The sequence below is a fragment of the Pseudorca crassidens genome, chromosome 17 (genome assembly GCF_039906515.1).
Source record: "Pseudorca crassidens isolate mPseCra1 chromosome 17, mPseCra1.hap1, whole genome shotgun sequence".
NCBI classification, from domain to species: Eukaryota; Metazoa; Chordata; class Mammalia; order Artiodactyla; family Delphinidae; genus Pseudorca; species Pseudorca crassidens.
Genome location: NC_090312.1, coordinates 42,738,801 through 42,758,931, shown reverse-complemented (window position 1 = coordinate 42,758,931; position 20,131 = coordinate 42,738,801). Strand labels below are relative to the sequence as shown.

General features: G+C 40.8%; 1 protein-coding gene across 3 annotated transcripts in view; it reads right to left on the bottom strand.

The window, feature by feature from the left end:
* The window catches only part of CDH17 (cadherin 17), a 137,513-nt gene that overhangs the window by 81,020 nt on the left and 36,362 nt on the right, over positions 1-20,131 (bottom strand). For 2 of the 3 annotated variants that reach the window (XM_067711769.1, XM_067711771.1), the window contains exon 2: positions 6,276-6,346. In XM_067711769.1, the coding sequence (XP_067567870.1) occupies positions 6,276-6,326 (51 nt within the window). In that variant the 5' untranslated portion in view covers positions 6,327-6,346. Of the gene's footprint in view, positions 1-6,275; positions 6,347-17,775; positions 18,286-20,131 lie in introns of those variants that run through there. The other variant, XM_067711770.1, reaches the window with a different exon arrangement.

The window sequence follows — 20,131 nt, the reverse complement described above, 5'->3', positions numbered from 1 at the left end:
CTTCACAGGCGAATTCTATCAAACATTTAGAGAAGAGCTAACACCTATCCTTCTCAAACTCTTCCAAAATATAGCAGAGGTAAGAACACTCCCAAACTCATTCTACGAGGCCACCATCACCTTGATTCCAAAACCAGACAAGGATGTCACAAAGAAAGAAAACTACAGGCCAGTATCACTGATGAACATAGATGCAAATATCCTCAACAAAATACTAGCAAACAGAATCCAACAGCACATTAAAAGGATCATACATCATGATCACTGGGGTTTATCCCAGGAATGCAAGGATTCTTCAATATATGCAAATCAATCAATGTGATAAACCATATTACCCAACTGAAGGAGAAAAACCATATGATCATCTCAATAGATGCAGAGAAAGCTTTTGACAAAATTCAACACCCATTTATAATAAAAACCCTGCAGAAAGAAGGCATAGAGGGAACTTCCTCAACATAATAAAGGCCATATATGACAAACCCACAGCCAACATCGTCCTCAATGGTGAAAAACTGAAAGCATTTCCACTAAGATCAGGAAAAAGACGAGGTTGCCCACTCTCACCACTATTATTCAACATAGTTTTGGAAGTTTTAGCCACAGCAATCAGAGAAGAAAAGGAAATAAAAGGAATCCAAATCAGAAAAGAAGAAGTAAAGCTGTCACTCTTTGCAGATGACATGATACTATACGTAGAGAATCCTAAAGATGCTACCAGAAAACTACTAGAGCTAATCAATGAATTTGGTAAAGTAGCAGGATACAAAATTAATGCACAGAAATCTGTGGCATTCCTACACACTAAGGATGAAAAATCTGAAAGTGAAATCAAGAAAACACTCCCATTTACCACTGCAACAAAAAGAATAAAATATCTAGGAATAAACCTACCTAAGGAGACAAAAGACCTGTATTCAGAAAATTATAAGACACTGATGAAAGAAATTAAAGATGATACAAATAGATGGAGAGATATACCATGTTCTTGGATTGGAAGAATCAACATTGTGAAAATGACTCTACTACCCAAAGCAATCTACAGATTCAATGCAATCCCTATCAAACTACCACTGACTTTTTCACAGAACTAGAATGAAAAAATTCACAATTTGTATCAAAACACAAACGACCCCAAATAGCCAAAGCAATCTTGAGAATGAAAAACGGAGCTGGAGGAATCAGGCTCCCTGACCTCATACTATACTACAAAGCTATAGTAATCTAGACAGTATGGTACTGGCACAAAAACAGAAAGATAGATCAGTGGAAGACTGTAGAAAGCCCAGAGGTAAACCCACACACCTATGGTCACCTTATCTTTGATAAAGGAGGCAGGAATGTACAGTGGAGAAAGGAAGGCCTCTTCAATAAGTGCTGCTGGGAAAACTGGACAGGTACATGTGAAAGTATGAGATTAGATCACTCCCTAACACCATACACAAAAATAAGCTCAAAATGGATTAAAGACCTAAATGTAAGGCCAGAAACTATGAAACTCTTAGAGGAAAACATAGGCAGAACACTCTATGACATAAATCACAGCAAGGTCCTTTTTGACCCACCTCCTAGAGAAATGGAAATAAAAACAAAAATAAACAAATGGGACCTAATGAAACTTCAAAGCTTTTGCACAGCAAAGGAAACCATAAACAAGACCAGAAGACAACCCTCAGAATGGGAGAAAATATTTGCAAATGAAGCAAATGACAAAGGATTAATCTCCAAAATTTATAAGCAGCTCATGCGGCTCAATAACAAAAAAGCAAACAACTCAATCCAAAAATGGGCAGAAGACCTAAATAGACATTTCTCCAAAGAAGATATACAGACTGCCAACAAACACATGAAAGAGTGCTCAACATAACAAATCATTAGAGAAATGCAAATCAAAACTACAATGAGATATCATCTCACACCAGTCAGAATGGCCATTATCAAAAAATCTGGAAACAATAAATGCTGGAAAGGGTATGGATAAAAGGGAACACTCCTGCACTGCTGGTGGGAATGTGAACTGGCACAGCCACTATGGAGAACAGTATGGAGGTTCCTTAAAAAACTACAAATAGAATTGCCATATGACCCAGCAATCCCACTACTGGGCATATACCCTGAGAAACCCATAATTCAAAAAGAGTCATGTACCAAAATGTTCATTGCAGCTCTATTTACAATAGCCCAGAGATGGAAACAACCTAAGTGTTCATCATCGGTTGAATGGATAAAGAAGATGTGGCACATATATACAATGGAATATTACTCAGCCATAAAAAGAAATGAAATTGAGCTATTTGTAATGAGGTGGATGGACCTAGAGTCTGTCATACAGAGTGAAGTAAGTCAGAAAGAGAAAGACATATAGCGTATGCTAACACATATATATGGAATTTAAGAAAAAAAATGTCATGAAGAACCTAGGGGTAAGACAGGAATAAAGACACAGACCTACTAGAGAATGGACTTGAGGATATGGGGAGGGGGAAGGATAAGCTGTGACAAAGTGAGAGAGTGGCATGGACATATATACACTACCAAACGTAAAATAGATAGCTAGTGGGAAGCAGCTGCATAGCAGAGGGAGATCAGCTCGGTGCTTTGTGACCACCTAGAGGGTTAGGATAGGGAGGGTGGGAGGGAGGGAGACACAAGAGGGAAGAGATATGGGAACATATGTGTATGTATAACTGATTCACTTTGTTATAAAGCAGAAACTAACACACCATTATAAAGCAATTATACTCCAATAAAGATGTAAAAAACAAACAAACAAACAAAAAGAACACAGGACTTTGGAATTTGGTCTCCTCTCCCTCAGAGTTGTGTCAGGCCCTTGGGTTAGCTGTCCCCAGCCATTGCCAGCCTCTCTCCCTTGGGAAGACAAGTGGTCTCTTTCCCAGACTCCCTTGCAGCTAGGAGGGTGACCAAGTGACCCAGTTCTGGTTTGTTAAACAAAAGGTGGAGTCTGCTGTGCCTGGGTGGAAGTGAGGGAATGGTTCTGGTCAAGATTTTGTATTCCTGATTAAGAAAGACAGATGTGGCTGGCCTCTGCCCTGTTCGTCTTGCTCAAGCAATGGACCTCATGTCTGTAGCTGTGGCCGCCATCATGAAACCACAAGGGGATAAACCAGCTCAAACAACAGTGGAGCAAAGAGAAAGAAGCCCAAATCTCTGATAACATCACAGAACTGCTAAACCTGCCCGGGACTGCCCACAACAGGCTTCTCGTTGTCTGAGAAAAATAAATCCCTATTGACTGGAAAGACTCTAAGGTTGCTTGTAGCTAAAAGCATTCTTAACTGACACAATAACTATACAGACTTCTAGCTCATCAGTTCCTCTCAAAGTGTATTTTCCTCTGGGGGCTCTTCCCCCCTTCCACTCCTTTCCACATCTTCTCCAGCTCCAGCAGTTCCTCTGCAAGGCAGGACACAAGAAGTAGGTGCCATGGTTGGTACAGGACGAGGGCAGTGCTTTTTGAGGGGCTACTGCTTAACAGCAAATGTCTTCATCAACTTTCTGCTCGCATCAGCAAGCAGCCCATCTTTCAGCTGATCACACCAGTGACGGCATCTATAGGAAAACTACATTAGTCAGGCAAACCTCACAAATAAGCCTGCATTTTCCCCAGGTAGACGAGCTGGCTCACCTATGAGAAATAAAGGATAAGTCTCAGTTGCAATGTTCAAAGTTGGGTTGGGTTCTCGTATCAGGGCAACAAATCTCTCTTCCTGCCCATTAACCTGGCTATCTGAGCTATAAAGATTTCAAAATGCATGGGCATGTCATGAGTCATCAAGCCATACATCCATAACTGGGAAGAATGCTGTGGTGGAAATTTGTGAAAAGAGTTGGAAGAATAAAACCCACCATCTTGCATAAAGAGGTGAAAAGTAGGAAGAGAATGGAACTGATATTTTTAAGTGTTTCCTGTATGGCAGCTATGGAACTAGAACCTCCACACATGTCATTTCTTCTGATCCTCAACAATATCAGGAAAGCTCTGGAGGAGTCCCACAGCAGAGGCATATATAACTGGTGCCGCTGTGGGATGGTACCAGCTCTGTTGGACCACCAAGCCCCAACTCTGCACCACGTTGCTCCACTGCCTTCCGGGCCAGCAAAGGACGCATGCTGTTATCAGATCTGCCTGCCTAGTAGCCACCGTCATTGTACTTTCCAGCAAGAGTTCTCTGTTTATATAGTATGTATGTCAGATCTTCTTCCTTCCAGAAGAAGCATAGTCCCAGGCAAAACTCCAAAACAGTTGGCTTCTCCTTGATTTCCCTGCCTCCTTACTCAGCACTCTTTCCCAAACCCTCTCATCAGTGCCCTTACAATATATTCGTGCAGTGTTTCTAACCCTCTATGAGAACCTGTTCTCAGGAAAGAACAGGAGAGCCACTCATAGTATAGAATAAATGACTGGGAATCACTTTAAATGGTTACCTCTGCTGAATAAAGCCTTATGCTGAAGGAAAGACGCTCCAGCTGAACTTCCAGCCTTCACAGGAGAGGGTCTGGGCATAGGGGTCGGTGAAGGCAGAAGAGAAATGGCTCCATCCCAATGCCCCTGAGATCCCAGCACACAGGCCTCAGCCTCCCTCCTTCACCCAGAGACAGCTGTGCACGTGGCTGTCTCCTGGGCAAGGCTCTTGCTGCCAGCAGTAGTTTGGGCAGTACTTCTTACTCCAGGTAAAAATCCCACTGGGGTGAGAGTAGGGAAAAAGGAAAACTTACTTTCATCCTTTATCTAGGAAGAAAAATCCATGTCCCCTTCTCAGACAAGAAGCTGATGAGCCTGCTAATGTCAAATTATCACGACAGAATCTTCTCTCTCTCTTAGGTCTCACTGTTGTTTCCTAATGTTTCCTAATATAAATCCGTAGTTATGTATTTAAGTTCTAACTTGTTCCGGGCACTGTGCTATGTGCTGAGGCTGCAAAGATGACTAAAACATAGTTCTCCTCATGGAGGTCAGAGTCCATCTGAGTGTAGACGCTGGATATTTAAAACATGGTAGTAATAATAATAGCTAATATTTATCAAGTCCTTAGACTGTGTGAGTCATTGATTCAAGGGCTTGATAAATGCATTATCTCATTTAATTGCCACATAAGGCAAGTACTATTATTAGACCCATTTCACAGGGCAGAAAACTGAGGTTCAGAGCTTTGTAACTCACCCAAGTTCTTATCACCAATCAATAGCAGTGCCAAGTTTGAACTAGGCACTGACTTCACCACCATTCTGAGATAATACAGATAGCAAAGGACATCTGAGAGGGTAGGAAGAGGAGAGAAGTCAAGTGGGGATGTTAGACCCAGTCCTTAGGCAGTCTTAGCTACACGCTTCAAGCCCTGGTCTGTGAGGACGCACCTTGCTCGTAAGGTTTGAACTGCAGATTTTCCCCCCAAGGGGAGAGCTCTGGTAGGTTTACAAGTTTGGCTGTATTTCACTCTAACTATTTTGAACTGTGTGGGCTCTCAGGGGCTCTCTGGAACTTGAAATTCAATATGGTATATTTGGGTTTTAGAAGAAAGGAACCAAGATTAGAGGTATGAGGATCTAGTAGCTTCCTTCTAAGGAGAAAGCAAAAGCTTCCCCATAATCTTGCTTCATAATACAACAGATTTGGCAAGTGTATAACCTTTATGAGCTTCATAAGGAAAGTGAAGACAGCACCCCTGTCTCTACCCGAGGTTAAGGTCTGGTCTCCCCAGGTTCCATCCAGCTCCAGCTTCTAGAAGCCCGAGTCGATAGGGTTAGCTCAACAAGTGACTAAGCACAAATTTGGTCAGAAAACTCCAAGCCATATACGGGAAGAAAAGTACAGAGCAGAGCAGGGTCAAAAATGGAGAAAATGCTTTTCTTAATTTCGGTGGTAATTTCTCATGGTCAAAGTTAAAAAAAAAAAAAGTCAAGATTAAGGGACATAGACTAACACAGGTATCAGTATACTTTTCTTTCCAGATTCCCTGAGCTGTATGCAATGGTCTAAAGCTAAGTAGATGGATTTGCTTAAACCTTGCCCGTGAAGTGGCATTGGCTTTTAAGAGCTGAGGAGAAAGCACACCTCTGGTTAAAGGTTGGACATATGACTTGTAGCTATTTCAACAAAAATAGTCCATCGGGGCAAAGTGCCCTTTGCTCACAATGAGTTAATTTTGATAGACTATTTTTTACATCATGATAGCCGTTGCTTCCCTGGTACGGGGTAGAAGGATGACTGGGGATATTCTACTAAATAAATAAAGAACATTCTCTTCTCTTACCAAGTAAAGTGTAAAGAGACACAAGCAGTGCAGTTGGGCTTGCATCGTCATGGTTTTCTTTATTCAAACTCCTGTGAATAAACCGGAGATAAGTTGATTAGTTGCCAATCCTGTTAAAACCATGTTTCTCCAAGCATAAAGGATCATTGGATCATATTCATTTATAAACCTAGTAGAAGGCATCCCTGAAGTTCAGCCTCTGCTCTGTGGAACAGCCTGGCCTTCCAGAAGCTTCCTGATAGCTTGTCCTCCACAGCAACCACAAGTCAACATCCGGAAACAAGCGTGTGCTAATTCCATCTTTACTAACCGCTTCACTTTATTAGTCTTCTTCATTTAAGAGTCTTAAATGATAGGCAATAAGTATAATTTTCACTCATTATATGCGTGGGGGATATATGTTTTGGCAAATGCCACAATAAGTAGATACTAAAATGTTAGTGGTGCTGACTCAAACCTGCAAATAGATGAGCTTCTTCAAGCAGGAAGAACCCAAGAATGTTCACAACCCTTCATTCAAAGACCTCACCAGCTGCCTCTTTGCTCTTCTAAACCTTCCTGTTAACTATGCCATACATCTAAGGAAAAAATGTACTTCTTATTACTTCAAAAGCAACCCAGTAAAAATCCAAACTCTGCCCCTCTTCTATTCTGTTCAATGTTATTTTTCCTTTTTCCTCGTGCCTTTGCATTTCACAGAAATTATAATTTTCACCCTAAGACACATCATGACTAACTGATTTTAAGATCTGAGATAAATTTTCCACATGTCCTGTAAAGCAGGGTTGCTGCCTATCATAATATTGGACTGCTAAAACAAAACAAAACAAAAAACCAGGGAAGTGAAGAATGCACTCACTGCACTAAAATTCCAATTATTTTATTACCTCTAGGGATTGTGGATGATCTTGGTTTATTTCTTTATTTTTTCTTTATTTTTTAAAGTTTTCTGCATTGAACTTATATCATCAATATAATCAGCATGGGAAAATGGTTATAAAATTCTAACTACTCTAAAAATTTAGACCCTGAAATTGTTTAATTCCTTACTCTTGGATAGCTTATATTTGAACTTTATAGAGGTCAAAGTACTATCACATTTTAGCTTCACAAATGCCCTGGGAGATAAAGATAGAAATGAGCATTTATTAAGCAGCATTCTATAGGGTAGATTAGTGGAGGGACCTTTACAAACAGGATGTCAGAGGTACAGAAGGTAAACTCTGCGTCAGCCTGGACCAGAAACCCAGCTTGGCCTTTCATTAGCTGTGTGGCCGTGGGTGTATTATTTAATCTCTCTGTGCCTCAGTTTCCTCAAATGGAAAATACATAGCAATTGCTCAGTACTAAATGAGCGCTCTTATGAGTTTCTCACAGACATAATGAGTTAGGAAATGTTACTCTTATTTTGTACATGAGGAAATTGAGGTTCAAAGTTAAGCCATTCACCTAAAGACACATAGCTAGGAAGTGATATTGCCATGCTTCCAACCAGATCTGTCAGATGCCAAAGTCCAAAGAGCCTTTCGAGTCTTTCTGCTATACCCTACACAGTGTGATAGCTGGACAGACGTAGCTGTAGGTGTAGAGATGTAGAGACGTATAAAATGTACATATTGCTTGTATATGCTATATAAATGAAGCAACTCGTCCCAAGGATCTACAGCTATGTTAAGGAAGAGCTAGGACTACAACCCTTCAGTGCAATTAGAGCTGTAAATTTTGTGAATGTTTAGAAATGAGCTTTTGCAACAGAATTAGTCTGGCCGCTGTGTCCAAACATCATTTTAGAATTGGCTCCTTGTCAAACACAAACAAGACATTTTTCTGCTGCTTTAGACTGCTCACGGGGTTTGGAAACACACAGAAACCAATAAGAATCGCAGGTTCTAGCATATTGCAATATGAAATGTATCTAAATGAATAAATTGGTATTCTTAAGTCTAATTGGTCTTTTTTTATATTAGCCAAATAAACATGATCAGCGATCAACCAATATTTGCTTAAGAGAAGTAAAAATACAGACAATAATGACACATTGGAGGATCTTTCTCCTCAAACCCCTCAGCGTTCAAGAACTTTTATTTATTTTTATTTTTTTGGCTGCGTTGGGTCTTCACTGGCACGTGGGTCTTCTCTAGTTGCGGTGAGCGGGGGCTACTCTTCATTGCGGCGCGCAGGCTTCTCACTGCTGTGGCCCCCCACCCCCGTTGCGGAGCACGGGCTCCGGGCGCACAGGCCTCAGCAGTTGTGGCTCGCGGGCTCTCGAGCGCAGACTCAGCAGTGGTGGCGCAAGGGCTTAGTTGCTCCGCGGCACACGGGATCCTCCCGGACCAGGGCTCGAACCCGTGTCCCCTACATTGGCAGGTAGGTTCCCAACCACTGAGCCACCAGGGAAGTCCCTCAAGATCCTTTAAATGCTGCTTCCACTTTACTCGTCTGGCCTTATCTCCCACACCCACCACACCCAGTAATGCTGAGCACCCCACGGACTTTGCACCGAGCTTCCCTGTCTCCACAATTTGTCACTGGCTGTTCTCCCCACCCGGCACAGGGCCCCACCTGGAGTAAATGACAATTGATATTTTCTGAATCAAGCTGGATTGAGATTATCCTTTCTCACTTCTACTTTTACTTCTCATACCCTACCATCTAAGACCAACTTATTCATTCATTTTAAAATCACTGAATTTAATCATTCTATTATGTGCCAGATACTGTGCTAAGAACGGGGATGACAAACTAAGGGGTACAAGGTCTGCTTCATGGAGCTGGAACCTACATCCTTCATGAAATCTCCCTGATTTCCAGCCAGAAGCATCTTCCTCTCAAGGCCCCTCCTGCCTGCATTTTATTTTTTATCACGTATTTACATGTCTGTGTTGCTGCCACTACTAGAATACAAAGTCCTTCAAGACAGGGGCCTCATTTTAAAATTATATTTTTTAACCTCTCATGGCTCTTCATAGTATGGCTTGCACATACTAAGCTCTCAACAGATGTTTCTTAACTTCTAAAACACTTGTGATTGTCTAACATTGGTATTCTATGAATTTGTCCAATCTATAAGAGCTTTCAGAATAAACAGAAAATGTTAAAGGAAACGAATTTGAAATCTAAAGATTTATTTTGATGCAAAGTAATAAATTTTTATTGTTGACAAAGAGGATTATTTCTCTTTTAAATACATGAACAGATTTCTGTTCAGTAAATAGGTTAAGAGCTGGTTGATATATATACCATCTCCACTTGAAATGATTTTTTTAGCACTTTCAATCTTCCAAAGACATGTAAGTTGAATGATAAAAAGCAAATAAAAATAAATTAAATGCCTTATTTTAGTCAGATGCTCAAACAGGCCACCATCCGGGGTGTTTTAATGGAACCTAAAAAGTAAACATAGCATTACACTCATCCTTTCTTTTATCATTTACATTCAGTTTCATCCTTCACGGAAGGGTTTCTGGTGGGAAACAGAAGTGATTGCTTTCTGCTCCCACGCCTAAGGTCTCGTGATTTCTTTGTGGACAAATCTATCATACCATGTGGTTGTTAGTTTGTCTGGTTTGGATCCTGGCTCCTTCACTGACTAATGTCTACTCAACTGTAAAGCAAGGATAATAATAGTATCTACTTTTGAGAGTTATGGGACTCAATAAGTTAATATTTTGAACAGTGTTTGTCAAATAAAAATTCCTTCTGCCACCCAAGTTTGCTTAGTCAGAAATTAAATATTGTCCCACAGGACAGCTCCTATCACAATTCCCAGCTTTCAACGGCCCTGGCCATAAGGATACTCAAGAAGCATCCTTCACAGCAACACTCTCACAGCCAAATGAAGTGGCCAGGCAAAGCCTTCGTCTGAACGATCCAAGGCAAACTACACCACTGCTAGGATGATTCCAGAAGAGGACTTCAGCCTCTCAAACAAGTCTTGCCTATATTTCCTCTTTTTACAGACATCATTTCACTAATGAATACCACGTCCTGGATCATAATGATGCTGGAGGGAAACCATGGTTTATAACTCAAATGGCCTAAAATCACCAAGCCATACACACTTGATAGATTATTTCACAAACCCTACCCGGCAAAGGATTGGAGTAGATTTCCAGATAATTCAGTGACATTTCTTCTGAACTACCTGAAATAGTTGATCCAACCATCTGTTGGGAATTTTTGCTATTCGTCAGGGTTTCCTCAGGTACAAAGACTAAATTCAGACAGTTTCTATGGCAACTATCTGAGATGGCAAGTACATCCTTAGCAACAGAGGTCAAAGGTTTAGGGGGAGTTTTAAAAAGCCACCACCACTTGCTTTAATCTTGGACCACTCACAAATGCAGAATCAGGGCTGCTGGACTTGCAGATTAGGGCTGAAGCCTTTGTTTAATTCACCGTAGCCCAGAAAACACTGAAACCCTCCACATCCTGAATCTGTGTCCAGCCAGGATAACAACACAAAGGCAGCTAACATCTACTAGAAGCCCTTTGTCTCAGCACATGCGGAGAGATTTATATGAATTACCTTACTGATTTTTCATAAGAACCCTATGAAGCAGGTACTGTTAAAATTTCTCTCTCAAAGATCAAAAATCAAGAGGTGAGGGTCAAAACAGTTACCAGACTTGTCCAAGATCACACTGCCTGGTTAATTTCACACCTGTACTCTATTCCTATATTATTCTCTCTATGAAAGCACAAGCATCCTGATAAAGAAGACATCTAGCGGCACTGAATCTATTACACATCTTTCCAAAACTTCAAAAAGGTTTTTTTTCACTCCATAGCTGCCCTTCTTCTTCAGACGCTGACATGAGTCTGCCTTCTCAGAGGGCCGTCGGTCTAGGAGATTTGGCTCCTATAGCACATCTATTTCTGATTTGTACCCTCTCTCCTCCTTTCCTTCTGACCTTCACCTCAGCAGTCTCTCATTTTTCAACCAAGCCAAGTGTTATGGGTCGAATGGTGTCCCCTGCCTCAAAATTCATGTTGGAGCCTAACCCCCAAGTACCTCGGAATGTGATTTTATTTGGAGACAGGGTCTTTACAGAGCTAATGAAGTTAGAACGAAGTCATTAGGGTGGGCCCTAATCCCATATGACTGGTGTCCTCATCAAAAGGGAAAACTTGGATGTGGAGACACACATAGAGGAAAGACAACATGAAGACACATGGGGAAGACAGCCGTCTGAGAGCCCAGGAGAAAGGCCCCAGACCAATTCTTATGGTCCTCAGAAGGAACCAGCCCTGCAGACACCTTCATTTTGGACTTCGAGCCTCCAGAACTGTGACACAATAAATTTCTATTGCTTAAGCCACTCCGTCTGTGATACTTTGTTACAGCAGCCCTAGCAAACGAATATATCAAGGAACTCTAGTTTTGACTGATAAAGGCACTGCCGTCCCAGGATAGGGTGGCCTCAGATGGGACTTTATCCAGTTATTATACATGCAGTGCCCACGGCATCCGAGGGGGTCCACTCCAAGCTTGATTGAATCTCCTGCTGGGCTCCAGAGACTCCAAGAGGCATTTTTAGACACTCCTGTCATTTTGCCATTTATCTGAGTAAGGACAGGAAATTTCTAGGTCCCAGTTCTCAAACTCTGCAAGTAAATCAATGCATAAGCATTGAGTTTTTCCCCCCTTCTTAAGAAAGCTAAGTGATAGGCAAACCTTAAATCGAGTCAGTCATGGCTCATCCCTTTTGTTAAAAAAAAAAAGTTAAGGGCTTTGAATTAAAACACTTCACCATGCTCTAAGGCTAAACCACACATTTCCAAAGAACAAAGAAGGTACAGAGGAGAGGACTGCAAAATTTGTTTTCAAATATCATAGGTGATGTGGACAGGAAAGAATGTGACTAGAATTCATAACATCACCAGAACCAAACAGCACCAAATAATCCTGTGTGCCATTTACTTTACCTCTGCACTGTATATTGCTAAGAGCAGCATAACTTATACAGCAAGGCCAGATATGAATAAAGATCAGATAAAAAGCCTGCTCACACCATTGTTCATCAAGTAATGTTCAGATCAATCATGCCCATCTTTTGTGTTCTCACTCACAAACCTCTGGTACCAATTACATCACTTAAGGTTTAGAAAAAAATCACAGGAGGATCTGACCAATTTGCACTCTTGGCAAATTAAGGACCCAATGAAAGTGACCATCAAAAAGCTAGAAACAGACAGGCAGGCATAAAATCTGGGCTGCTGCCTTGCACTTCAGACTGATTAGGAGGGAGGAAGGAAGGACCAAGGAAGGAAAAGGAAGGGTGGATTGCCCCCTCCCCACCCAACATACACATAAATGTAAGCACTTTGTCCTCTCCCTAAACTTCGTAATAAGTATGCCAATCTTTCAGCATATGAAAATCTGGATTTACACATATGCAAAATTGAGGATGATTTCTTACTTAGTCAATAGGTTCATGATCAGGTAAATAGTCTTATGAGAGGATAGATGGCTCCTCTTAAAATATTTTAAATTTCTATGATTGACTTAAATACACATTACAAGCATAATTATTAAAGAAAATAATAATGAGTTCTAAGGGATATTTTAGGAAGTGTGCTCACTCTTACTCCCAGCCGGCTATTGTCCCACCCGGCACTCCCCCAGCATGAGCAAGGGAAGGGGCAGGAGGGGTGAGGAGGTCAGAGGGAAGGGAGGCCCCCCACATGGGGACACAGATGGCGACCCCCCCACCCCGTGGTGCTTCTCTGACATCTTAAGCAGGCTGGCAGTAAGGATGTCAGTGTTGAGTTCTCTGAGGTGCACAGGTTTCCACCCCAGAAACTCTACAAGGGAGACAGAGGGAGGACTTTCTTTCTTCCATATCTAGCAGAACAACATCACAAGGGTCTTTTCTAGCCTAAAAAGGAGGGTAGAAATCACTATTTCTCAAAAAAGTGGCTTAATTATTTTTGACAAAGTGTTGCTTCATGCATTATACAACATTTCTTTGTGTATTATAAAGTGCACAGATGAGTATTTTGTCAAGATAATAAAACTACACATTCTGGCCTTAGAAATTCAGTACGAGGTAAATCTCAATTAGATCCCATCCCATATGGTTTAAACACTGAGATTTAAAACAAAACAAAACAAAAGACTTGCTATAATACTAGCTCATTTATGAGGTGACCTTGAGGCAAGGACTCTAATGACAAAAATGCACAGTCATGCTCAAGTGTAGTAGGCTAACCTTCTGATTTCTGTAATTAAATCATAATTGACAACTGGGATGGGGAAGAGAGTAAGGTGGAAATAAATTTAGTTCTATCTTCATAAAGGATGCCATACCACTATGAAATCTCACTCATTAGCTAGTTTTTTTTAATAATTGAAAGTTTAAAAAACTAGCATTTAATGAACATTTACTAAGCTAAGTACTTTGGAAGACTTATTTCATTTAAGTTTCACAACAATCCTATAGGCAGGTCCTGTTGTCATCCCACAGGACAGGAAACAGCTCAGCGAGGTTGAGGAAAGGGTGTCAGTCTGACTGCAGAGACCAAGCACAGACCCTCTGTGTGAGGAAGATGTGCTCATCCTTAGTTTAAATATTCTTTAAGGGCATAAATCTACTTTTCTGATTTCTCTTTATCTCTTACTCAGAAACACAAGTCCTAATGTTTTAAAATAATTAACATACGGTAAGAAATCATTGATTCAGAATATCATGGATGAGAGAACTCAGTGTCAGGCTTACAGAATATTTTAAGAGAAATTAAGTTTTCTTTGTGTCACATACACAATAGCCAAGGATAGCTTTGTCTGTCATATATGCATAAGTGAAAAACTCATCTTGAGTATGGTTAAAACCTCAACCACTAGGTGAATGTCTGCTTTTATTAAGTTAATATTTCTTATACCTAAATAAACGTTCATGTTTGTTCTCACAAGTAACAAATAGATAGATAGATATTCCCCTAACAAAAGTCAGTACTCTTTCCTTGTTTAATCATTGGGGAGACCACAGAACAACTAGCTCCTTCTAAATTCAACACCAGAGGTTTCCGAAGGAATACAATTGTATGCCAACAAATAAATATGTATATTTCTATCTGTGTAAACTAAGAGCCATAAAAGCACTTATTTGTCAGCCTTTGGAGAAAGGGACACAGTGGTGCTCAGCTTTCCTTCTCAGAGTCATCTCTCTTGACCTGGAAGAAAAGCGAGAGCACACTCTCCAGAGAGTTCCTTTGACAAAGGAATAGGAAGTCGAGTTGCTGCCAGGATGTATTTTGCCTTTCATAAAAGAATGGAGGAGGTACCAGAAATGCAATCTTCACCTTGAATGACAGTGACTTTTCCCAGGGGACATCTTAGCCAGTTTCAAAGGATGCCACGCCCACACCTCACCAGAAGGCTTATAGTGAAACATCAGAGGGGCTTTAAAATGCCTCATTAATGTTGTCCCAGAGGTCTCTGAGACTGTCCTCAATTTTTTGCATTCTTTTTTCTTTATTCTGCTCTGCAGTAGTTATTTCCGCTACTTTATCTTCCAGGTCACTTATCTGTTCTTCAGCCTCAGTTATTCTGCTATTGATCCCTTCTAGAGAATTTTTAATTTCATTTACTGTGTTGTTCATCACTGTTTGTTTGCTCTTTAGTTCTTCTAGGTCCTTGTTAACCGTTTCTTGTATTTTCTCCATTCTATTTCCAAGATTTTGGATCATCTTTACTATCAGTATTCTGAATTCTTTTTCAGGTATTTCCTCTTCATTTGTTAGGTCTGGTGTGTTTTTACCTTGCTCCTTCATCTGCTGTGTGTTTCTCTGTCTTCTCATTTTGCTTAACTTAACTGTGTTTGGGGTCTCCTTTTCGTAGGCTGCAGGTTTCATAGTTCCCGTTGTTTTTGGTGTCTGCCCCCAGTGGCTAAGGTTGGTTCAGTGGGTTGTGTAGGCTTCCTGGTGGAGGGGACTAGTGCCTGTGTTCTGGTGGCTGAGGCTGGATCTTGTCTTTCTGGGGGGCAGGTCCAATATTGGAGAGGGTGTGGAGAAAAGGGAACACTCTTGCACTGTTGGTGGGAATGTAAATTGATACAGCCACTATGGAGAACAGTATGGAGGTTCCTTAAAAAACTAAAAATAGAACTACCATATGACCCAGCAATCCCACTACTGGGCATATACCCTGAGAAACCCATAATTCAAAAATAGTCATGTACCATAATGTTCATTGCAGCTCTATTTACAATAGCCCAGAGATGGAAACAACCTAAGTGTTCATCATCGGTTGAATGGATAAAGAAGATGTGGCACATATATACAATGGAATATTACTCAGTCATAAAAAGAAACGAAATTGGTTATTCGTAGTGAGGTGGATGGACCTAGAGTCTGTCATACAGAGTGAAGTAAGTCAGAAAGAGAAAAACAAATACCGTAGGCTAACACATATATATGGAATCTAAAAAAAAAAAAATGGTCATGAAGAACCTAGGGGCAAGATGGGAATAAAGACACAGACCTACTAGAGAATGGACTTGAGGATACGGGGAAGGGGAAGGGGAAGCTGGGACAAAATGAGAGAGTGCCATGGACATATATACACTACCAAAATAGATAAAATAGCTAGCTAGTGGGAAGCAGCCGCATAGCACAGGGAGATCAGCTTGGTGCTTTGTGACCACCTAGAGGGGTGGGATAGGGAGGGTGGGAGGAAGGGAGACGCAAGAGGGAAGAGATATGGGGACATATGTATATGTATAGTTGATTCACTTTGTTATAAAGCAGAAACTAACGCACCATTATAATTGCTTAATTATACTCCAATAAAGATGTTAAAAAAAACAAAAAACCTCAAAAATAAATAAATAAAATGCCTCATTAAAAAAAAAGGCAAAACTCAAGTGTTTTCTCATCCTCTCATATTATTGGACCCCACTTCTTTGGCATAGAATTGGTTTCTCCCTTGCACAATGGACAATGTAGTTATTGCAGCATTACTGGGCTTTTTCCCCTAGAGAATGAAACAGCAACTTCTCAGTTTGACCTGCATCACCTGCTTGAACTTTCTCATGGAAAGAAGAGATAATATTCATTGAACATCTGTTGGGTGTCAGATAAGGTAATGAGTTCTTTACACGCTGATCTAATTTACTCTCACAATCACTTGGTTAGGCAAATATCTCCATTTTGTAGATGAAAAAATTAAGGTACAGTGAGCTTAAGCAATCTGTTCAGTGCTTGCTGGCTGGTAAATGATGAAACTGGCCTAACCCATCTGCCCAACCCTGAAGACTCATAAACTATATACCCAACAGTCCATGATAAACCCTCACTCAGTAAGACTCATTTGTTTCCTGGTGAGAGCTGAATGCCATCCATTTTCCATGTCACCTAAACATATGCTTTCTTCTTCTTTCAAATTATTCCTCTCTTGCTATCTAAGTTTTTGAAGAAAAATAAAGACAAGAAAATATTAGAGAATACATTGCTCTTCCAATCTCCTGTTTGGTATCCCCCATCACAGAGGGCATCTGTTCCCAGAAAGTCACTCACAATGAAAAAAAAACTGAGACAGAGGCAGGGGCTGGACCTTTGAAGACACCAATAAGCTGTACACGTTTTGACATCTCAAAATAATCACACATTAGTTGATGTTACATCTGCCAATGTGGCCAAAAGAAGGACCAGAATCTGACCAACATACACACCAGCCTTGCTTTCCCAATTGGGAAGGCAGATCTGTCTGTTTTCAAATCTTATTCCGCTTCTTTTAAGAAAGGGCGTTTTTCCTCCTATGACTTTCCCCTTCCCTGCTGTGTCCTGGGCAGTCAGTCCTAAGAATCCTAAACTGCGGGCTTCCCTGGTGGCGCAGTGGTTGAGAGTCCGCCTGCCGATGCAGGGGACACGGGTTCGTGCCCCGGTCCGGGAAGATCCCACATGCCGCGGAGCGGCTGGACCCGTGAGCCATGGTCGCTGAGCCTGCGCGTCCGGAGCCTGTGTTCCACGGCGGGAGAGGCCACAACAGTGAGAGGCCCGCATACCGCAAAAAAAAAAAAAAAAAAAAAAAAGAATTCTGAATTGAATCTCACTCTAATTTTTGAAGACCACATCTGAGATATGACACCTTGTGAAAATGAGATTCCAGCCCTGATTTGTAGAGTATAAGAGCCCCAGGGCATCTCAGGGCTAGGAACTTTTTTTATATTTTAATTACAAAGAATGGGTGTAATCCACATTTAAACATCCAAAAGTTTATTCTTTTCTTTAATGTCACTACCAAGCTAGATTCAAGCCAAACCACTTCATCCAATGAATTTATAAAAGATATAGACTAATAAAAAGAAACCACGAAAGAAATTATGCTCGGTAAACAAAACTTATCACACTAGGAATAAACTTTCCTTCCCAGCAAATGATAACATAGCACCCCTCAAGGAATCAATTTGTCCAGCAACTTAAGTAATCCCTCCACCATCTATTCTGTCATTCGTAAAGAAATACGCTATCGACATAGTTAAGACATGTCAACGCTTACCTTTCTGTAAGTAACAAAACGGTTGTTAAAAGTTATTTTCTTCCATTCAGCTGTTGAGACTCTTGCTGGGACTTGAGTATCTTCCCCAGAGGACACTCTCCTGCTCTGCTCTGCTTCCCCGCCTCTCCCTTCACCTTCAGTCAAACATTAACCGTCGACTGGCTTTATTGATTTTCAGGAACCATCAGATGTCATAAAAGGTATTGTACTCCAGGAAAGAAATGCGTTTGTACCAAAAGAAGTTAATTCACATCTAATACATCTCAAAACAGGTTTCTGAATTTTGGAATGTAGGTTTAATAAATTAGAAGACAAGAAGAAGTTAAAGTGGAAAAACTCTCTGTGTATTCAACTATCTGTAGAGTGCGAGGTCCATGACATCCAAGAGTTTCATCCATATTTTGCTCCCCCACCACGTAGCACAGAAAACTCAGCTGACATATATTTGTGTAGATTCCGTCTTAAACACAGACAAGCACAGGGTGCCATGTCTGAGCAGTGACTCAGTTCATTGGTAACCAGACACGAGAGACATGGGAAATGACTCAGAAGGTACAGCCAATGACGTAAACGGGCTGCACCTGCTTCTGAAACCCAAGGGTCCTCTTCAAAGTCTGCATGAAACAACCAGCAGTAGCCTTCCCCCAAACCACAAACCAAGTCCTTTTTCTCACCACTCTGAGAATGGATTTGCCTGAGAGCAAGTTACTACTTTTTTCACTCAGAATGAGGTTTCCGATTAAACAACATGGCCCCAGATTTCTTAAGGCAAGGGCTCTTTTAGACAGATTCCTGATTCCCACCCCTCAGTCACTCTTGGAATCTACACTAAAGATGAGAATCAAGGTCACCTTTGTGTCAAGTTTGATATCCATTCTGATATTCATTTCTGGGCTTCTCCTGAGCTGTGTTGTGTTTTCCATCTGCTAGGTGGGCATCGAGCACAATGAAAGCACAAGAGCACAGCCCACTGTCTAGATGGGCTTCTTGCTTCCCAGATCCCCTCAGGAAGACTTAGTGATTGCTCTAAGCCTCGTTTATCTTGGGGACCGTGAAGTGAAACCATCTAGTTGCGTGCCAGTGCTTAGCATACTCAGTGGACCAGCAGGCCCAGGAAAGAGCCTTCTTCCTCTGTCTCACAGCCAAGATAACTACATTGAGGGAAATGAGGTCAGTGAGGCTAAGCAGCTCTCACATTCTTAACATCTGTGCCCTCCCCTGAGCTGAATGAAATGACTCGGTTCCACAAAATCAAATAGCTTCCTCTTGTATGTTTCACTTCCCGAATCAATGACAAGCATCTCATGGCATTGCTCTGAAAGGAGTTTGCTTCTTTGGAAATTTTTTGTACTTTTTAATAAGGTATGCAAAAAGTACGTTTAAATCTATAAAGTTTTCTGTGAAAGGATGTATATATATATATCACTTTTAATCCTTGTTTCTTAGCAATATTATACAGCTATGTTCATAGCATATGTTAAAAAAGATGTTTTCTTGTTTAGTCTTTACAACATGGCCTGAAGTGGATTCCATCTTATAAACAGAAAACAAAGGCACAGAGGGGTTTTACCTCTTGCCCAAGTCACACAGCCTGTGATTACAGAATCAGGACTCCAGCCCTCGTCTGTCTGAGTCAAAGCCCAACCTATTCACCACAAGTGTTGAACTTGCCAGATTATTTTCCTTCTGGCTCCAAGTAATAAAAAAATCTACAGGAAGAAATTCCTCTGTGTGAGGCCGTTACTGACAGGAGATGGCCAAGTTCCTAAACTGGGCTTTCCTATATATTTTATGCTACCTCTAGGCTGTAGCTTCCAAGTCAGAACATCAGATTGATTAAACTCTAAAAAAGCCATCAGAGAAATTAACAGGTGATTGCATCTCTGGGTTATAAAGGCTTTTCCTGTGCTCTCCATGATAACAGGTTAGCATGGTGCTCAGAGCTGTGTGTTTCATCATTTATGTATTAACTTATGCATTTATAATTTATAAAATTATTTGGATTTTATAAGTCTAGATTAAATCCAAAGATTAAGAGCATGCACGTTTTGCCCTGTGTTTCAGAGTGAACACCGCTGCATTTTAGGAACCCATTGTCACACAAAAATGAGGCATTTCTAGTTCAGTAGTTTAATACTGACTCAGTAATAATAGGAATAATAAGGAAAATCTAATTGATGAAGATGACTAATTCCCTGTATCAGAGCGAAGTAGACATAAATTATGTATATGATGGAAACAAGTGAACAATTGGAAAGATTTGGGCAAATACTTCTGACGAACAGCTTCATGGTATTAAAACATATTAGCACTTCTGTCTATAATGTTTTAACCATTCCTCAAACATTAGCCCTAG